This window comes from Lampetra fluviatilis, chromosome 10, assembly GCF_964198595.1.
Source record: "Lampetra fluviatilis chromosome 10, kcLamFluv1.1, whole genome shotgun sequence".
NCBI classification, from domain to species: Eukaryota; Metazoa; Chordata; class Hyperoartia; order Petromyzontiformes; family Petromyzontidae; genus Lampetra; species Lampetra fluviatilis.
In genome coordinates this window covers 15755481-15777621 of record NC_136284.1, presented here as the reverse complement: position 1 = coordinate 15777621, position 22141 = coordinate 15755481, and the positions used below count along the sequence as shown (strand labels likewise).

At 47.5% G+C, this 22141-nt stretch overlaps 2 protein-coding genes across 2 annotated transcripts in view; one reads left to right on the top strand and one right to left on the bottom strand.

The window, feature by feature from the left end:
- Positions 1-35: 35 nt before the first annotated feature.
- Positions 36-12798, bottom strand: LOC144934655 (protein lifeguard 2-like). The gene is made up of 11 exons (XM_078860711.1): positions 12664-12798; positions 9114-9442; positions 8731-8957; positions 7918-7996; positions 7614-7667; positions 6891-6981; positions 4750-4787; positions 1918-2005; positions 1130-1219; positions 928-975; positions 36-179 (listed from the first exon to the last, which is right to left on the bottom strand). The coding sequence occupies exons 1-11, from the start codon at positions 12796-12798 to the stop codon at positions 36-38; spliced, it is 1323 nt and encodes a 440-aa protein (XP_078716837.1).
- Positions 12799-17202: 4404 nt separating this feature from the next.
- The window catches only part of LOC144934654 (vasoactive intestinal polypeptide receptor 2-like), a 30327-nt gene continuing 25388 nt past the window's right edge, over positions 17203-22141 (top strand). Inside the window, exons 1-2 of the mRNA XM_078860710.1 lie at positions 17203-17263; positions 21877-22032. Of these exons, the coding sequence (XP_078716836.1) occupies positions 17203-17263; positions 21877-22032 (217 nt within the window). The remainder of the gene's footprint in view (positions 17264-21876; positions 22033-22141) is intronic.

The following is a 22141-nucleotide window of genomic DNA, read 5'->3' as shown; positions in this document are numbered from 1 at the left end:
AGGGCGCCGCGCCTCTCGTTCGGGCTGTGCCGACTTCACCGCTGGAAGATGGAGAGGATGAAGAGGAAGATGCTGACGATGTCGATGTAGAGGTTGAGTGCCGCGAAGATGTACTCCTCGGGACTCAGGCTGTAGCGGTGATTCCCTCCCATCATGAGCTGCGTGTCGATCACGAGGTACTGCGACACACGCAGAAGAGCGTCACTCACCACGGTCGTCTTGCTAGTGAGTAGCAGCACACGAGGGGGTGGGTGGCCAGCCCCACGCCTGGCCGCCTTTGTCTCACGAGTGGTGATGTTTACACATCGCACTGGGTACTCATTTGAGGACAAGGGAAGGCCCAGGACAGCAGCTTCAGACAATCGTCACTGGTGATGGCCGTGAACGGGAATCGGATTCTCGTGGCTGGGCTGCCGTGCCATCCACGTCGCATGGACACAGACAGAGGCTGTACACGTTTGGTACAGAGGGATGCCTCTTAGCGATATCAGGAACATGGCTCGTCTTGTCTTTGGCTTATTAACCACGAGAAGCGCAGACAATGCGAAGTGTTTGTGACCGTGAATATTCTCGTCGAATAGAAAATAGATTCCTTCACCAAAACCGCACGGCGCGTTTGCGTAATGCGATGGAACTCCGCAGTTGCGTAATGAAGAAAAACCAACGTGGGTTGATAATTGTTTGTTTACCCTTCTATCTGGCAACAAAACTGACACCTTTTTTTACAAGGAGTCATGTTTGCATTGACCACAATACCTGCGGTCGGAATGCAAACAAAAAACACAACTCTGATAATGTATGCACCGTCCTTGAAATTGATTGGGTTGCACAATTGCGTGGTTTCTTTTGCTCACAACTGTTGGATTTTATGAAAATGTATTCTTTAAAAAAACCTACTTTGCAAATACTCTCAACTACTGTACTTACGACTGCAAAGATGAGAGCGCCAAGTGTGGCATAAGCGATGTTGGCCCACTGAAAGAAAGCACACGAACCATACGGTAATCACTGCGGGAATGTGGAATAGTTAAAGAATGACAACACCGATATCATACGATGGACGTTGCAGCATTGGATACAATTTTATTCAAATCAGCAGCGTGTGAAGTAGTGTAAGGTGACGACTCACGTCGCTGCGTAGAATGGCGCACATCAATCCAAACGACAGCAGCGCCATGAGAAACACGAACATTATCCCGGACTTCATCGTGAAATCAATCTACAAATGACAGCCGCAAAACAGTGACAGAGGTTACATCCTGGGCGCAGAAGTCTGTGGCAGGAGATGTCGGTCGTGGATATCTCTCTTGAGAAAATTGGGGTTCGGTGATTGCGCAAAATCGTGTGTGATAACCAGCAATACGTGGATCAACAGTCCACCAGGACCTGATCCGGGTATCTATCACGTCCATGGAATGTGGACCTCATCGGATAAAGATCTCGATGAGATTACGAGAGAAATCAGTTTGAGCATTTTCACATCCCTGATGATCCTGCAACCACCTTTTAGCAGGTTTTTATAGCAGGTTTAATATAGCAGGTTTAATTTAGCAGGTTTAATTTAGCAGGTTTAATATAGCTGGTTTTAGTAAAAGGGTTTTACCCTTTCAACTGGTACAAAAACGGACACCTTTATACAAGGCATCATGTTTGCAATAACCACAACACAAGCAGCTGGTTTTATTTTGCACGTTTAATTAAGCTGGTTTAATTTAGCATGTTTTATTTAAGAACAAATCCAAGTGAGGTAATGTATTAATATTTACTTTTACTATAATCTGATGGGGGTAATAGATCATTTCTACGAATATGTTTATCCATGCCTATTCTGCATATGCTTACTATGGAGCTTTAATATGACATTGCTAATGTGGTGGTCACACAGAGGGGTGAGTGGTGGTCAGTGTCAGCTCGTGCCTTGGTCTGGAAGCTGAAGATGGTGAGGCCCAGGGAGATGAAAGCGGTGATGCCCGCTGCCCACATCACCGAGGCGGCCGAGTAGTAGCTGCCCCAGGGAGAAACACAGAACCCACCGTGGCGGTCCTTCACCGAGCACAGCAACACCGCTCTCAGGGAGCAGAGCGAGATGAGTCGAAGATCGACATTTGCCCCGTTTGGTATCGCCTTGGAGTAACGCGCCTGACTACTGCGTGGAGTCGCTAGGAAGGGGTGCCGCATGCGTTGTGGTGGGGCAGCAGCTGAGGCCCAACCGAGGCAGTAGAAGATGACGCTCAGTAGCAGTTTCATGATCGAAAGCAGCGTGGTGTCTTGGGGACGATATCCCAATATTATATGATGCTGCTGCTCCTTTAGCAAACCTGTCAACCCCCTTCTCAGTGCCTACCTTATTAGTCCCACTCAGACCCTATTGGTTACCCCGTGCCCTTATAAATCCCCTCACCACAAGGGAGAAACACAAAAAAAAGACGAAAACTCAATTTCCCTGCACAAGAATACGGGTAAACCGTATGGGTTGACAGGTTTGCTGTAGTGACAAGGTCAAGCTCGAGACGTGATCGCGGCCACAGCCGTCGATGCCCCCACAGCTGCTTGCCACGTGGCCCTGGCAGCATCAGCCCCCGGCTGCTCTTCGGTCGGCAGTGCACAACGTGAGCACCAAATGTGGTGAGCGGTAGGCCAAACAGTGCCGGATTAAGCTATTGCGAGGCCTGTAGTATGTTATTAAGAGGCCATAAATAAAACAAATATATTAAAACACATTTTTAACTTGCATAGTAAAGTAATTATATTTTTTCATTTGCTATACAGGCAGATAATACGACAAATCGCTAACCTTAAACACCGAGTCGTTCATAAAAGTTGAAGGCGGTAAAGTACTATAGTAATAGAGCAAGGGGCCGTCCATAAATGACGTCACGCGATTCTGGACGATTTTTGACCCCCCCCCCCCCTCAAATATGACGTCACAAAGCTCTACTACACGTGTTGTAGCTACTACACGTGTAGCTACTGCACGTGTAGCTACTGCACGTGCATGTGTGGCTACTGCATGTGTAGCTCCTTGTACTAGTAGGATAATCCGGCACGGAGACCAGCACGGGTTGAGATCACCGTCGTGAGGACGGCGAGCCTCCTTGAGGAAGCCGCCTCTCTGCAACACAGAGTGGCGACGGAGCAGCGCGTGGATGAGGTGGAGACGTGGGGAGACGTTGTTTGTGACTGGGCGAGCGGCTATCCAGGGGGGCAGGGGATACCAAGAGGAGAATGAAGAGTCGTGATGGGGGGCCGGGGTTGGCAGGGTGAAGCTGATGCTCGTTGTTTAATCACCCGCTGTGTGGGTGTTGTATAGTTTCTGTGTCATGACCGAAAACGACCCCAAGTCGATGTGCAACCTCACGGCTATTCAATAGAATAAACCAACGTCTCCGCAGGGACTGCTCAGGGGGCGGGGATGCTGGAGTGATTGGCGGTAAAGTTTTGATGGAGAATTGGCGGGAAAGTGTTGAGGGGGAATTGGTGGAATAGTTTCGAGGGAGATTTGGCGGGAAAGTTTCGAGTGAGAATTTGACGGAAAAGTTTAAATGGAGAAGTGGTGGGAAAGTATTAAGGTAGATTTGGCGGGAATTTTTTTGGGAGAATTGGTGTGCAAGTTTTAATGTGGATTTGGCGGGAAAGTTTAGAGGGAGCATTAGCGGGAAAGTTTTGAGGGGGGGAATTGTTGGGATAGTTTTGAGGGAGAATTGTCGGGATAGTTTTGAGGGATAATTGTCGGGAAAGTTGTGAGGGAGAATTGACGGGAAAGTTTTGAGGAAGAATTGACAGGAATGGTTTGAGGGAGCATTAGCGGGAACTTTTGAGGGAGAATTGGCGGGAAAGAACGGCGGTGGAACCCAGAGGCGACGATTTGGGACGGTTCGATTTAAAGGACAGGGGGAGGTTGGCTGAGGGAAGTCGGGCGAGGGGACATTCTAGAGAGGGGGGCTGAGGGGTATAGAAGGGGGAGAGTATGAGGAGTGGAGAGGAAGATACAAGCTGGAAGACGGTCACCAAGCCAAGGGTCCCGTATTGTGTAATCCATAGAAGTGTTCCTTATGGTGTAACTAATTCAAAGTGGCTCTTCTTATATTCTTGTCCGGCTGTCGGTTTGATTTTCCTCTTACGACCTCGGCCTCAAAATCGCGAATCTGTGAGGCTCCTCAGATCCCAAAATTAACGCCGCTGGCGTCTCCACAGCCACGCGGATCTGACGAGGCGCTCCTTCTCTTCACATTGAACATGCGATTATGTGTTTGAGTAATGGTTATAGAATTAAAATAATCAAATTATTTGGTTGTACCGCGTTGGCAGTGGTGCACAAGCACAAATAACAAAAAGCACTGAACACGTTCGTCAATAACACTGTGGCCTTAGAAGGAAAGTGATTAATTGGTGACGTTTCAGGCAATGGCGCTTCTTCATAGCACGTCGAGAGACGGTGGACAGCAGTTGGAGACTGCACCCGTTCACACCATGCGCCTGATGGGAATTGTATTGAAAAAGTTTCCAGATGACCAGTGTTTTAAATTGGCATATGAATAGTTACCTAATAGGAGCTCGTGAGTAACAGCCACATACCCTTCAATATTGCAAGAGGATGGCATGAACTAATGTATATACAAATGGTGAGATGTTGCTGGAACATTGCATTCTGGGATTTTCTTTACTGAGGTAAATGCGTAATCCACTTGGTGATGCAAGAATCCAAACGACGACTGATTCCAGTCAAGGAGGGTAGGAACGGACACTTACCAAGACACAGATCCCAGCAATACCCCTTCCAGCAGGGTCTGCGGATACACGGAATGTGGAGTTGGTCGACAGACGTTTGAAATGTCCACAAGTGGCAATCACATCGCGGTTGACAGAGCCGCCCGTGGGTTCCCTCCAGACAACCAAATATTGGGGCCCCACCTGACCGATTACCGCACCCCCTGAGCTTATAATTTAGTCACTACTAATGTCGTTACTACACCACTGATAATGTAGTTACTACACCACTAATAATGTAGTTACTACGCCACTGATAATGTTGTTACTACGCCACTGATAATGTAGTTACTACACCACTGATAATGTAGTCACTACACCACTGATTATGTAGTCACTACGCCACTGATAATGTAGTTACTACGCCACTGATAATGTAGTTATTATACCACTGATAATGTAGTTACTACGCCACTGATAATGTAGTTACTACGCCACTGATTATGTAGTTACTACGCCACTGATAATGTCGTTACTATGCCACTGATAATTTAGTTACTACGCCACTGATAATGTAGTTACTACGCCACTGATTATGTAGTTACTACGCCACTGATAATGTCGTTACTACACCACTGATAATGTAGTTACTACGCCACTGATAATGTAGTTACTACGCCACTGATAATGTAGTTACTACGCCACTGATTATGTAGTTACTACACTACTGATAATGTAGTTACTACGCCACTGATAATGTAGTCACTACGCCACTGATAATGTAGTTACTACACCACTGATACTGTAGCTACTACGCCACTGATAATGTAGTTACTACACCACTGATAATGTAGTTACTACGCCACTGATAATGTCGTTACTACACCACTGATAATGTAGTTACTCCACTACTGATAATGTCGTTACTACACTACTGATAATGTAGTCACTACGCCACTGATAATGTAGTCACTACGCCACTGATAATGTAGTTACTACACTACTGATAATGTAGTCACTACGCCACTGATAATGTAGTCACTACGCCACTGATAATGTAGTTACTACGCCACTGATAATGTAGTTACTACGCCACTAATAATGTAGTTACTACGCCACTGATAATGTAGTTACTACGCCACTGATAATGTTGTTACTATGTCACTGCCCTGCAGGCTTCCTGCTTCTCAAGACTCCGTTCTCTATGGCTGCGTTTTGCAGGATGGGGTGACGCTGCTGCTGCTGTGTAATCCCAACCGAGTAATTGGTCATTTGATCCTCATGGCGGTACCTCGGGGTATCAAACAATACAAAATGGCCGAGGCAATTCAATGTTTTTTCTGGGACACTATTTTTTCCAGGGGTGTATTTAACTCCGCGACTGGGTACCAACCAATCCGATATCAGTGCCACTCCGCGATGTCGAAATGCAGCGAGGACTATTGCGCTGAAACCCTGAACGCTCGCGGTACGCACCGAAGTGGTGCATCATAGTGTACAGCTCGTCGAGATGAGTCGATTGCCGCATCGCCGACCATCAACAGGCTAAAAATTACTGCATGACGGACATTGTGCGAGAGCCGGGGTACTGTGGTACTTTGGTACCCCGGGGTACCGCCATGAGGTTCATTTGATGCGTAACCTCCTGCACCGCCTCCCCAATCCCAGTCACCTCCTGTCACGCGAGACCACGACGGCGACTTCGCTCCCTACAGGGTACCGACCAACGTGCACGAGCACTGCCCAATTGGTCACGGGGCAGTTATCTATCCTCTGCTGGATAAGGGCCGCACCGTGTGGATCGTCGTGGTTATTTAATTTTACTTTAACAAGTCGGTCAGTGCGGGTTGTTCAAGGTGGGTTTTTTTTGTTCATAATTTATTTTTGTGTGAGGCCAACGCCATGATCTGGCCAAATGTGTGTCAGGAAGAACCCTTCACCACCCGACGTGGCCACACAAGTAAACTTGTCACGTGGCGCACGAGCGTCTGATGTACCAATTGTCGTTGTGACCCGAAGAACAATTCTCACAACCGAGTTTAGCAACTAGACCTGACGTTTCGTTTGAAACTGCGTCAAGCATCTTCAAGTCATGATGCAGGAAGTGAAAACGACAATTCATGGGGTTCGACCCACGGGACAAGTTTTGGACCGGGTTATAGGACCCATCGTAAATGTCTTACGAAGAGCAGCAGGAAGATGAAGTTACAGGGAGCTTTACGGCGAATCCCGCTGCAGCAGGACAAGCACATGAGCAGGATGAACGTAGCCGGTCTGGGGAAACAGTCACACCAGAAGAGACCCTATTAATATCAATGCAATAACAATAATAACAACGTGTTGAATTCATATATAAGCATCATTAAAGTAAATTACATCTCAAATCTCTGGAGAATTGCAATGCGCACAGTTCTGACACGGACGCACAGGAACCCACACTCGAGTGTGAAGGCGGCCAGAACAGGTGGCAACAATTTCCCAACCTCTGCGATGATATGTTGGGGTGTTTGGGCAACTCGGTGAGTGAGTCTTTATACCGCAGTAGCCGGAGAGAAACCCTTGCTGGGCTGGAGCTGGGGTGGCTGTAACTCCGAATCCCCGTACAGATGGAAATTAATCCGCTTGCTGTACTGCCGTAGCCTGACAGGCCATGGGTAGGAAGTTTCATGCATCTTTGTGATCCATCAACCCTCCTCCATTAAACCGAGATAACTACCGCTTTTGCGACAAAATCCACACTTTGTGTTGCATAATAATGTTGTGAAGTTTAATTGGGGAATTACTTAACAATAATGCATCTACGGACATAACAAGCAATTAATTCATAAATATATATAAAAATGCTCGTGTAGAAATTATTGTAAAGGTTTACGGTTTATAGAAATGCTACGCAATATGAAACTTACATTGAAGCATAAACGAGCCACGGAACGTCCTGGGACCAGTTCCTGAGCGTTTCCCTGGAAATTGTCAACGGGAAAGTGAAGAAAGAGAGCATCTGATGAACAAGAGATCAGTGTCCTTCTGAAGTCTCTAGAAAAGTCTGTTTCGCGGCAATATTGGGTGATTGTAATCAAATGAAAACGAGAATACTGCGGAACACAATTATAGTGTGTTGCATGTGAATGTCATCACTTGAGCATACACTTTAACAGAATGTACAAACATTTACAAAGTTAAAGGTTTATGCATGAAATATAGATTCCTTACCAATAAATAAACGCGCAGATGATACCAATTGTGACAATCAGTTGTGCCATAAGGATGGCGTAAACCTTCCTGATGAATGCTGCCACAGAGACGAAACACACACACATCACAGGCTCTATACGTTTGTAAACAATGCAGATATAGACACATCACACGACTCACAAAGCGGCAACGGTTCGTATCGTAGACAACTTCCCGCGCACGTGATTCCTCTCCCCCAACTCTCCGCATCTCCGATTAGCACGGTTGGCTCCGTACGGTGCGAAAGAAGTTCAACACAGAAGCAAGCAGACGCCACTGCGGCGACGGCGCCATGAGCAGAGCATTGCTGCCACCCCTTCGTGTCGGAGAACGGCACACGGAAGAGGCTGTCACAGAGCTACATCTCGCAAGTGCCCTCTGGTGAACACAGTTCCCACCCGCCCTGCTACACGACTGTCAAAACACTAAAAAAAATATTCTCAGAGTTGGAATGTAGCCCAATTAAATGCACAACCAAAAAACGTAATTGGATGAATGATTTTTTGCGTGTGCCGTCATTGGTGACCGGTTTAATCACAGGCGTCTGAAACGTAGAGTCGAACCCAGCCTCTCAGTAGTGGTGGCTCAGCTCACCAGCTAAGTTTCACATTCCAAGTTTGTCCACATCACCACGCACGTGAAATTCGTGCCTGCAGCGTGCGTGCATGCTACATATACACAGACGTCACAGGGACGCTGCAACCGCTGAAGTCGCAGTACGAACCACTTAACATTGCAATAATTTGCTCTGTCAAAATAGATGAGCGTATATTTTAAATGTTCAAGGCTTACCGTGGCGGATAGACTTCTCCGAGAAATGCATCGCCGTCTCGTTCCCTGCGCTCCCCGACTCACTCACGCGGTCATCCACCACCGACAAATTCTCGTAATTCTGTACGGGGGGTGGTGGTGGTGAGTCGTTGGAGCCGAGTCCACTCGCAGAGCGCTCGTACGGAGGGGGGTAGGCGATTGCGCTTGCCATGGGGTATGGCTGTTGGTTGAAGTTGTATTGAGGATAGTCAGGCTCGACATTTGCATTGGGGTTGTATTGGGCATAGCCAGAGGAGGCATTTGCATTGCGGTTGTGTTTGGGATAGCCAGAGTAGGCATTTGCATTGCGGTTGTTTTCGGGATAGCCAGAGTAGGCACTTGAATTGGGGTTGTGTTCGGGATAGCCAGAGTAGGCACTTGAATTGGAGTTGTGTTCGGGATAGCCAGAGTAGGCACTTGAATTGGAGTTGTGTTCGGGATAGCCAGAGTAGGCACTTGAATTGGGGTTGTATTGGGGATAGCCAGAGTAGGCATTTGAATTGGAGTTGTGTTCGGGATAGCCAGAGTAGGCATTTGAATTGGAGTTGTGTTCGGGATAGCCAGAGTAGGCATTTGAATTGGAGTTGTGTTCGGGATAGCCAGAGTAGGCATTTGAATTGTGGTTGTGCTGGACACTTTGGTGGTATTCCATTGAAGAACCTCCGGTGGCTATGACTCTATTCATCTTGCGTGCCTACAGAACAAGTCAGGCACAACACAACACCAGACTCAGCTGTCGGTTGATAAAGAGAATGTGAAATGTAGCCGCACACAGCTCTCTGCAATCAATTATTATATATTTATTGTTTCCGTAAAATAAAGTTCGATATTGAGTTGTATTTGTCTTGAATGGTATTCATACTCTTTGGTTTTTTCGTTAAAGTCCCGTAGGTAAAAAATAAAATGAATGAAAACAACTAAATTAAATCACGACGTTTCAGGTGCAACACAAGCGTCCTTCTTCAGGTGGGGACAACGTAGCGAAAGCACAACCGCTTAAGTGTGTCTAAGAGATGGCTGTGACGATTAATTATATAGTCGCGGGGGATTGAGGGAGGGGAGGGGCCATGGTGAGTGTGTGGGCGGGCTGTGGACTGGGAGGCAACGTTGTGAAGCAACGGACGCTGTGAGGCAACGCATGGAGTTCAAACTGAAGCTTTGTGATGCAGGGGGCGGAAGTAGATAAGAAAGCTAAGATTAAGCAGCCTTTTGTTATGCTGCCGGGGGGGTAAATTAGAAATGCGCAAGATGAAAAACGACGTGTGGTAATGGTGATGGTAGTGTGTGAAGCTGGGGGTAACAGACTGGGAATATGGATATGATTATGAAAATAAATCTAAACTGGCTGTCGAACAGTAAACTGCACGGCAGCTAAAGTTTAACTTGTTTAATTACATCCTTCCAATGATTTCTCAATTTGAATCCATCATCTCGGTTGAAGTTATGTCTAGAAAAAATACCATTCAATTCAAATCTAGAATTGAATGGTATTTTTAAAGATAAAATATTTTTTTTAAATGACATGTTTAAAGAACATACTGTCAATAATTATTTCATGAAGTCCACAAGAAATATTCCACTTGACATTCTACTGTGCTTTCCTGAAATCACATAGAGATTCATGAAGTAAATACACACGTTTATAAATAATAACTACTTACAAACTTTAAGAGCGACTGAAATTGCATGAAGTACCACAAACAGACGTGAGCAGGGAAGTCGTGCAGGTAGCCAGGCTTTCGCTAACCTTATTCCCATCAACACGGGAAGATATTTTCAGAAAATTATATTGAGAAACATTCACCATCTCAGATTTTCTGAAGATATATATACGTCGTTACAATCATCATGGGTAAAGAAAAACAGGTGACGTTTGAATAAGCTCGTCACACTAGTGAAATATGAGCAAAACAAAAAACATTTATAACACATCGGGCGTGCCACACCGAGGGCAGTTGTTGCAGGTGGACTGAGATCAAGACGATGAAATAGAGGAAGTTGGGAGCGGCTTTCAGTCCTTTTGTAAAAACACTCAATAATGTTGATGATGATGATGAAAATCAACGTGACAACGTTCCTAAACATGAAAGTGGTGCTCAGCGTGAGCGTTCCCTGCTGCTCAGTGTGTCACGTGGATAACAAAACACGGACAACGACAAAGAAAATGTAACAAACAAAAAAAAAGCATTTCTCTACATCAAGACATCGGCCATGCGGAGCAGGAGAAGATGACTCAAAAGCAGAACATGTTGGAAAGTGAGAAGAGACGCTGGAAGTTGGTGGGAAACGAAAACTAGGAAGAGGTGGATCGGAGTGGCCGCGCAGAGGAGAGCCCCCGCGAGGTCTCTGGGCGCTGGGCGCCGGTGGTGGCGCCTCGCGCCAGAGCGGCAGCCACGGGCGGGGAGCTCCACGCTCAGAGGACGACCACCACGTGGGGCGAGATGGATTGTTGCATAGAGAGACCCTGAGAGATGGTATCATCCAGCAGTGGATGATGAATAGTTTATTTGATTATACATACAGCTTTTTTTAAAATGTCATATTGGATTATACACCTTCGATATTAGGAAGCCACTGGAGCTATGCACTTTTAAATCTAGATTGAAAACTAATTTATCGTTTTTGTTATCCTTCTCCCGCACCTCCGATTAGCACGGTTGGCTACGTACGGTGCGAAAGAAGTTCAACCCGCGTACATATGTTACTCCCCAACCAATATCGTTTGTTGGACAAGCGTTATCGATTAACATACATGAACAAGAACGCGTGACCCATAGCGACGTAACAAAGTCTGGGTAACATCCAACAATCTACCATCAATGTGACATATTCAAGTTACTACTCTTCATCATCATTATTATCATTATTACGATTCGAATGCCGTTGCATGAGACACAAACCTGCTGCTGCTGCTGCTGCGAGGGAGCGCGCCGGGACGGATTGGTACAGCTCCACGCGCAGTTGAACTTTACCTGCTGCCAATGAACGCAGCTGGACTTTACCACCAGCCAATGGACGCGTTCCACTTCGCGGTGTTTACTCGGCAGGCAGGGGCGACCTCAGCTCCGGCGCGTGCAGCTCACCAACGACGACGAGCCCCCCCATATACAGAATCATAACTCACAAGTTGATTTCCCTTTGGGTGAAGCCCCATTGAGATCGGAAGCTCTTTTGTAAAGGGCTACTCCGCCCGGCAGACAACATCAAATAATTCCACAATTACAGATTTAAAAACACAAACTTGAAAAAAAAGAATGTATCTTATAAAATTTCATTCACATTTTAAACGTTGGCGATTTTATGAAATTAAGTTTAAATGAGCACAGAGATGTCAAGAGGCGAAACTGGGTGGTGGTTCCAAAAAGGTTGTGGCAGCAGCTCGGCTAAATGCGTTGTGAGCCAAATTGTGTGCAAAATCTGGGGAACTGTTCATAGACAATGAGATGCGCGTCGCTGATTTCTGGGGGGATTGTCCAACGGTAACAACAACAACAAGAGGTCAGACAAATAAAAGCAGAGCAACGGACAATATCATTGGGATGGAGAATAGCCCTGCAATCAAAATATCTTCTCACCTCCAAGGACACTTGGCCAGCCATGGCATAGACGACACGGTGATGCCTCCTTCACGCAGCACCTCTGTACAGATTGTGTGAGTGTACAGATTGTGTGAGTGTACAGATTGTGTGAGTGTACAGATTGTGTGAGTGTACAGATTGTGTGAGTGTACAGATTGTGTGAGTGTACAGATTGTGTGAGTGTACATATTGTGTGAGTGTAAGTTCAACCGAAGAAACAACCCGATAGGATACATCACAGTCGTCAAATAACGGAATGACTGTAGATTCGATGATGTATCTGCAGGGGTTGCAATTGGAAGACGACGCCTGTTTCTGTACAAGATGCCAGGCTCACGCTTGGCTGTGGCCCGGTGAGCCATGGCTCAAAGCCACGCGCTGAGGAGCCCGAGTCGCCTCTCAACGTGGCCTCCTTCGTCGTCTTTGGAAGCAGCTGAGTGGCCCAGCTTGGGCTGAGCTGCGTGAGCCGCATCTATCGGTCTGCTCGACAGTGGCGATGATCGGAAACAAAACGCCGCAGCATATTTCGAAAGTAAAATGTGCCACCTTTTAAAAACAATCTCTATATTTTTAGTCTTACAAGGAATACATTCCGCGTTGCATCGGGGTGTTTGCGTCTATAAAAATGTAACAAGGCCACTGACATCAGTATTAATTTAACTCGGTCAAATGAAAACGTGGCGTCAAACACCGTTAACATTCAACAATCGCTGCGAGTTCGGCTCCATTAATTTCATTTAGCGATCCTCTACTCCGGGATTGTATTCGCAGCACGTGTTGTCCCTCATCCAGGTTTAGCACCTCCGATTAGCACGGTGGGATACGTACGGTGCGAAAGAAGTTAAACATACACACATTAGATAAAATGTCCGTCAGTGTTAGTTGCGTACTGTTGCATACAAGATGAGGATAATGAGGGGTCGGAGAGCAGGCGGTCACTGAGGGCCTTTGTGGACTCAAGGAAGAGAGCATGCGAATGTTTGACGGTGTCTCCGTTTACTAGCGACATGCGTGCTGATCGTGTCCACGTGGATTCGGTGGTAGCGACATGGTGCTGGCACAGTTATCACACAGACCACAGATGGAGCGTGCCATCGCCACGGTGCATAGCGATACGTAAGGAGAAGTCACACGTCCCTTGTACGTGGACTAAATATCTAGCAGTGGAGAGGCCCCTGGTACGTTGACCTGAACGAATTTGACTACATCAAGATGCCAGGACGGACGTTGTCCATGTGCAGAGTTTATTACCCGACAGCGAAGACACCGCGGTGGACTTGGATCAGAGGTCGAGGAGATAACAGCAATAAAACAACAACAACCTCATCACTCCCCGTCCTGCCCTTTTAAGGGCGTGCAATGCCAACTAGGGCCAGCATTGCCACATTTAGCGTCACGGTGCAGAGTTTATATAATTTATGACTTAACCCTGCCGTTTGTGTACATTTATGTGTATGAGACATGCACAACTACTTTATTGTACCACACAGGAAACTGTGGTGTATGAAAACATTGTATCGTAGCCAATAATATTGACAATTGGGGTCAGGGTGGCGCAGTGCTGACACTCGCACTGCGTCTGTGTGTGTGTAGTGTGTATGTGTCTGTGTGTAGTGTGTATGTGTCTGTGTGTATGTAGTGTATGTGTCTGTGTGTATGTAGTGTATGTGTCTGTGTGTATGTGTGTATGTAGTGTGTATGTGTCTGTGTGTATGTAGTGTAGTGTGTATGTGTCTGTGTGTATGTGTATGTGTGTATGTAGTGTAGTGTGCATGTGTCTGTGTGTAGTGTGTATGTGTGTATGTAGTGTATGTCTCCCCTATCCTGCATGGGTCTCCTTCGAGTTCACACACACAATGTAACTTGTCTAGTGAGTCCAACTGAGTCACAGACGTTGTCTTGGGAGCAACACTATTTATTACACCAACTCAACACAACTCAACACAACACAACCTACACTTGGATGTTGAATGCTCATCTAGCCACGCTACGGCAGAACTAGACACGGTTCGCTATCCCGGCCCGGACCACAATCTGGGTCCCGGGTCGCGTGGCTCGAGGCTTCTTGAACCCGACGTGGATCTTCATCACCAGCAACACGAAGAACCCCTCACCCCTCACGGCCCCCCCCCCCCCCCCGTTATATCGGCCTGGGCTGGGGCTGGCTCCGCCCCTCGCCCCGCCCACCTTCTCGATCTCTCGAACTCTTTCCCGAAGGCTCCCGAGAGCTCTTCTATACCACGTGACCGCCCAGCGGCCCCCGTCCACCGATGGCCCCCCTCCAATATCATCCGGTCACGTGTCGGCAGGTCAACCAGCGTATCATGCCCCAAGGTAACCCTGGCTGGCTGACGCTCCCTCACCGGGAGCCGCACCGCACACTGCACATGGTGCCTCCGCGCTGACCAGCGCTCACCCAAGCCCCGCTTAGGGCTGGTGGTACTACGCCCAGTAAGCGGGCTGCACATAATGCCAACGCTTGTATTGGCCAAACATCACAACGCTGAAAAATGACCCATAACTTCCTTACACACACAGCAACAGCATCGCCCCGACTCGGAAAACCCGACAGGACCCTCCTGGAGAACAGCTTTGAGACTCAGAGAGGCTTCGTGGGTCAACGAGCATAATCTGTCCGATACCCTCCTCTGTTCACAGTTCCTCCATTACAATACCCCGACCATAACCATCGACTGCTCAGCCAGGTGACAATCCCAGTCGTCAAGAGGGGAATACTACGAATTAATACTACGAATGAAAACTACAAATCAATACTACGAATTAATACTACGAATTCTCTCCACAACACGACCATGAGCCCTACTCAGTAGCCACTCACCATGAACCACCACACTGAACTTATTGAGGACGCTTACCAGCACTCACCCTCCCTCACCCTCCCTCACGAGCACTCATCCATTGTCACCTCAGAATCAGATCAGAATGTGTATTCACACTGCAGGAGGAATCCGACGAGCTATACAGCTCTTGTTCACAGATGTCCAGTAGGGGCGGGTAAGAACGTTACAACAACAATACAACAACAACAATACAACAACAATACAACAACAACAATACAACAACAACAACAATACAACAACAATACAACAACAATACAACAACAACAATACAACAACAACAATACAACAACAACAATACAACAACAACAATACAACAACAATACAACAACAATACAACAACAACAATACAACAACAATACAACAACAATACAACAACAACAATACAACAACAATACAACAACAACAATACAACAACAATACAACAACAATACAACAACAATACAACAACAACAATACAACAACAATACAACAACAACAATACAACAACAATACGGTAGTCGTGTCAAGTACAAGAGAGGTAAACAAATCACCCAAACACACAAATTAAACTAAATCATCCCCATCCTACCAGGCAAAGCCCACTGAGGTATTAACTCATTTTTCAGAAGCGCTCTGTGCACAAATGATGGCTCAACAAAGTGGCCCATCATTAGGATACCGACAAACAGCAGCAGCAGTCAAGGGGTCACACCCTTACTCACGAGTAGACAAACACACACTAACGAGCAATCACTCAAACTCAAAAACACGGACACTCGCATCAATCACACAGCTGCCTGGCACTCACCTACAACACTCTGAAATTAACATCACGTGCCGTCATCTCTGGTGTTCACTCTTCGGTACGATCCTGCTCACCAAAACTCGCAAAACACTAAGTATCACTCACACACACGATCACTCACACACACGATCACTCACGCACACGCACACATTATCACCCACACCCACTATCACCCACATACACTATCACCCACACCCACTATCACCCACATACACTATCACTCACACACATTCCCACACTAAGGATGACTCACACACGCCAAGTACAGGACATGTGTGTTTAACTCCTTTCGGGCCGTGCGTAGCCACTCGGAGGTGCAGCAGTCAATGCCTTTGATGAAGTGGAAGAGAAGTCCAGTCAAAGTAAGGGCAGATCGGAGTTGTGGGAATGGCAGAGTTGAGATAAGCCTGGAGAGGAAGACGGCTCGGCTGGTTAGTGAGAGTTCTTTGTGGACAGAGTGACGAGTCGTAGACACGCTCCCCATTGATAATTTGATAATTGGTTTTTCACCCTTTTATCTGGCAACAAAAATGACACCTTTTTTTACAAGGAGTCATGTTTGCATAGACCACAATACCTGCAGTCATAATGCAAACAAAAAACACAACTCTAGTAATGTATGCACTGTCCTTGAAAGTGCGCCTTTTGGCGTCATCTGGTCCAACACCATGTGAGACTAGGCTCTAAGGAAAGCTGTCTCGGGTGTGGACCAATCAACTTCAAGGACTTCAAGGACAGTGCATATATTATCAGAGTTATGTTTTTTGTTTGCATTATGACTGCAGGTATTGTGGTCTATGCAAACATGACTCCTTGTAAAAAATAGGTGTCAGTTTTGTTGCCAGATAAAAGGGTAAAAAAACCAATTATCATATTTCTTCTTCTGGCAAATGAGGTTCCAATGACGCTCCCCATTGTTACAATTGTGGAGCACTATATTTGATTAAATCGCCGTTCGCACGTGGGTTAAAACGAACACGGTTGTCGGAGTTCTTCTCTTACCCTCTATAGTAAACTAAAGGCGACGTGACAAATGTAAATGTCGTGGCATAGTTAGCCACGATCGCCACTCCTCGTAGCCGGCAGTCCTAGCTCAGGCCAGTAGAGAGCAGAAGGGAGGCCGGACCTGCTCGAGGGTGATGATGATGAGGGGCAGTTGGCCCTCGGCAATCCCTGGAGGAGCATCGGGACCAGCGGTTGGGACCTCAGGCCCTCGGGAGGGAGCTGGGGGATGAGGTCATTCCCCAGGGCCTTCGAGAAGGTTCTGGAAGGGAGGCGTGGGCAGGAGCGCAGTGAGCCGGGACCAGGTATATAAGGCAGGGCCATGAACGGCTCGGCTCAGTGTCGTCCGGCTGAAGACTGAAGATCGACCTGGAGCCCTGACGAGAGAAGAGCTCTGTGGGCAAAGCCGAACCCCTGGCTCGGCTCGGGTGTGGCTTGAGCTGTACCATTGAAGCTCCGAGCTGATAGCCTGAGAAGACTCCAGAGAAGACTCAAGCCCCTGGCAGTGTAGGCGTCGTGATAGCCGGAGAGGCGAGCTAGCCGGCTACGTAGGACATCGGGTGGAAGGGGCCGTTACCCCTTTGTATTGTAGTTTCATAAGTTGTAATAAACGTGTGGCTTCAAAGAAAGTTTCCTCTAGTTTATTACCCACTACATGTACGTAACAATCGCACTACTAAACATTCGTCAACATCTCCGTGCAGCCTTAAAATAAACGACGCTTGGACCAATGCCCGTTTTTATAGCACACAGCTGGAGATGCTGCTCAGATGGTGGCAATAAGAGTTGGAGACCGCACTTTACACCGCGGGACGCGGATACTAACTACAACTTGACTTGCAGCTTTCGTGACTGCAGGAATTCATATTCTTTAGGTCTTTCGGTAAAGTCACGTAGGTAGGTTAATAAAATAAAATAAACTACGACGTTTCGATCGCAACGCAAGCGGTCGTCATCAGGCTGGAACGTAGTTTTTGTCATTTTCTTCAAACCTATCTACGTGACTTTACCGAAAGACCCAAAGAATATACTAACTACAGTTTACACATGTTTCCGGATAAACTGTTTTTAAATCGGCACCTACCTATTGAGGAACGAACAAACCGTTAAAAAACCACAATGATTTGCTGCGGAATAAACTAATTTATAGTAAAAGTTAAATCTTAAATGTTGCAGGCGTATTTGCACGCTGGGTATCACCGTTGGGGTCAAGGCGCCATCCACGTAGTGATGTATTCCGAGGCGGACCCCTCGCCAGAGGTGTGGGGAACATTGTCAACACAACCGCGTTTTGTAATTGACCAGATGACGCCAATTGAGTTGTGTCGCTCTTTGTGAGAAGCGACCTGGCCACGAATGATAGCTCACCGAAGTGGCTTATCAGAATGTGGAAATGTATAGCAGACAAATACTCTAAGCGCGTGTTGATTCTAAATGTGGAGTGGGGGGGGGGGACCGGAGGACCCGGAGAAAAATCCACGCGACCAAGGGGAGAGAGACACGCAAACTCCAAATATACAGCAGCAGCAGACGTCAGGGTCGGGATCGAACCCACGACCTCCCGTCTACTGGGTGAGGTAGTCAACATCTCCTAGCCACCGTGGCGCCTATTCCTGAGCCCTGTGAGAGGGGCAGGTGAATGTACTTCGGAAATTTCAAACAATGAGCTTTGTTTGAGGGTGTTTGTTGCCTTTACTATCGAACTTGACTGAGAAATGGAACGTGTCTTGTAAACAAACAGTAGGAGGTGCACCACAGACGCTGCACCTGAACATGGTACGTATGTTGGACTTCTTTCGCACCGTACGTAGCCCACCGTGCTGATCGGAGGTGCCAGGTGGTTATCCAACGCAGCGTGGTCTAGGACGCACTCGGGCCTTGATCGCCAGCTCGTACGGGACACCGACTCATCATTGATTTAGGGTGAGGCCACGTGACGATCTTACCGAGTGTGTGTCGCTCAGAGCTTACACGACCCGGCACAGAGAAATCACTTGAATGGCCACGCGGTGCACACCGACTGCGACCCCCGGCGAGGAGTGCGGCGCCACCTGCTGCACTGTGCAGGACGCCGCTGGGCAGTGACCGCGGCCAGAGGTTTGCGGTCCCACTGGTATCGCGATGTTCTGTTTCAGAAGCGACATTGGCCATCACTAATGACGGCTCAACGAGGTTGGTTGTCATCATGTGGAAATACATTGCAGGCAAATACTCTGAACGCGGCGATGTCGAGTCCAAATGTGGAGGGGAATCAAAACAAAAAACGGAGGACGCGGAGACAAATCCACGCGACCACGGGGAGAGAGACACGCAAACTGCAAATATGCAGCCGGCGTCAGGGTCAGGACCGAAGAAGCCACGAGACCTCCTGCATACCGGGCGAGGGAGCGAGCGTCTCGCCACCGCGGTGGCCACGTGTTGTGGGTTAGAACACGTGGGTGTCGCGCCAGTCGGAGGTGGGCACCCTCCACCACGCCACGCAACCCAACACGTAGAGTCACCACGCGTGAACAACACGTGCCACTTGAGTTTGTTTGTGCAGAGGTGACGACTCAATGTGGTTGGCTGTGCTGGGTGGTGGAGGGCACACAGCTGTAATTGGCGTGTTCCCACCCAAAACACGAACTATGAATCGTACCATTGGTCTTTAAAGCCTTCCTATGGAAATATCTATCGTGTTGTTTGCTGTGGCTGTGCTGCGTAGGACCGATAGGGCTGTGACCTTCAGGAAATGACCTTTACCTTGTACATACCAAACATCCATCATTTCTTACCTCCCACGAACCCCACATACTTGCTCTGTCACGGTGTTCTTTTCGTTAAAATCTAAACGCACTGTAAAAGATCGTCTTCTATATTTCTAAATACATTTGTTTTAATACACGCCTCAGTTTTTGAGACCTTGTGTGACCACTAAATGACTATAATGGTCGGACACGGCTTGTATTTTAATTGCGCGTGTTGGTGTTTGTTTCCCTTTCATTGCCGTCATCACGACAGCCATAAATGACAAGGTGCCACTGGGAGCTGCCTCCTATGGCGGATCGCCAATTAGTCTCGTGCCATTGTAACTGGCGCGTCCCGACTGCACGTGCACACACAAAGACAAAGGTCGCCCCATCGTAGTCACAGACTGTGGGGGCAAGTGCTGTTAGCGAGCACCTATGAAGGCCGGCAAGGAACACGAGGGGGTGGGTGGCCAGCACCACGCCCGACCGCTTTTGTCTCCCTCGTGGCGATGTGTACACACCGCACCAGATACTACTCATTGTGAGGCTGAGTCGACCTAAGGGCGGCCTAGGACCGGTTCAAGTAATCGTCACTGGTGTTGGCTGTGAGCGGGAATCGAATCGCGCTAACCCGGCACACACTCACACACTCATGCACACAAACTTGCTGGCACACGTTCCTCCGCTATGCACACCGATCAACAAACACTCCAAGGGTATCAAAGCTGCATGCCGTGGCTATCATTCCGTGTGTATCATTCCGTGTGTATCATTCCGTGGGTCTCATTCCGTGTGTATCATTCCGTGTGTATAATTCCGTGTGTATCATTCCGTGGGTATCATTCCGTGGGTCTCATTCCGTGTGTATCATTCCGTGTGTATAATTCCGTGTGTATCATTCCGTGGGTATCATTCCGTGTGTATCATTCCGTGTGTATCATTCCGTGGGTCTCATTCCGTGTGTATCATTCCGTGTGTATAATTCCGTGTGTATCATTCCGTGTGTATAATTCCGTGTGTATCATTCCGTGGGTCTCATTCCGTGTGTATCATTCCGTGTGTATAATTCCGTGTGTATCATTCCGTGTGTATCATTCCGTGTGTATCATTCCGTGGGTCTCATTCCCTGTGTATCATTCCGTGTGTATCATTCCGTGTGTATCATTCCGTGGGTCTCATTCCGTGTGTATCATTCCGTGTGTATAATTCCGTGTGTATCATTCCGTGGGTCTCATTCCCTGTGTATCATTCCGTGTGTATCATTCCGTGTGTATCATTCCGTGGGTCTCATTCCGTGTGTATCATTCCGTGTGTATCATTCCGTGTGTATCATTCCGTGGGTCTCATTCCGTGTGTATCATTCCGTGTGTATCATTCCGTGTGTATCATTCCGTGGGTCTCATTCCGTGTGTATCATTCCGTGTGTATCATTCCGTGTGTATCATTCCGTGTGTATCATTCCGTGGGTCTCTCCGCCACGCTTCACTCATGGAGGCGCCATGGCGACGCGTCTCGCACGATCCCGTGTTCGAGTCGACTCTGGAATGCCGTGGCCCTCACCTCCCATCCTCTGCCTGGGTCGACATTGCCAGTCCAGGCATGAGCGCTTAATCTGGGGCAGCGATAACGAGCTGAGTGAAATGGTGATAACAAAAATAAATTCAATAAATTACTGTTCCGACCAGCATTGCAGCGGTGTCATGAAATGTCACTGCGAGATATTGCATTGGATTCGCATTTGGCGATTGATTTTTTTAAATAATTTCAGATGTTTATTTTGCATTCCAAATGCACCGCGATACCATGTGGAAAATGCCATAATTGCACGGTTAACTTAATAACAGAGCACAAATTGTACACAGCCTGCTGTTTGCACATGACATAACCCGTAAAAATATGAGCAAAACAGACGATCCGTTATAGTTTAACAAAACAAAGCTTGTCCGTGTATCAATAACATCGTATTCGCGTGCTTTGAGATATACAATTACACAGAAACAAATCAATGAGCATATGAAATTCTTGAAAACGTAAAAAAAAACTGCTTTTATCTTTTTTTGTATGATAATTACGAAAGTACATGTCACGTTTAAACAACAATACAACATCGGAAGTAGAAATACCTCGGCTACAATCACGACAGCGCTGCCACGCCTCGTGCTCACCGCCTCCAGGTCGGCCCGGGAACGGCTCGGGAACGGCTCGGGAACGGCTCGGGAACGGCTCGGGAACGGATTGGGAACGGATTGGGAACGGCGCGGGAACGGATTGGGAACGGATTGGGAACGGCGCGGGAACGGTTCGAGAACGGCCCCACACCGAATGCACAAGTGAGGCCAGGGGTTGATGGTCAGATAGTGATGAAAAACAACAACAACACATCAACTCCGTGTCCGATCATGTTTAGCATAGGTGACGTACGGATAATTTGTCACCACC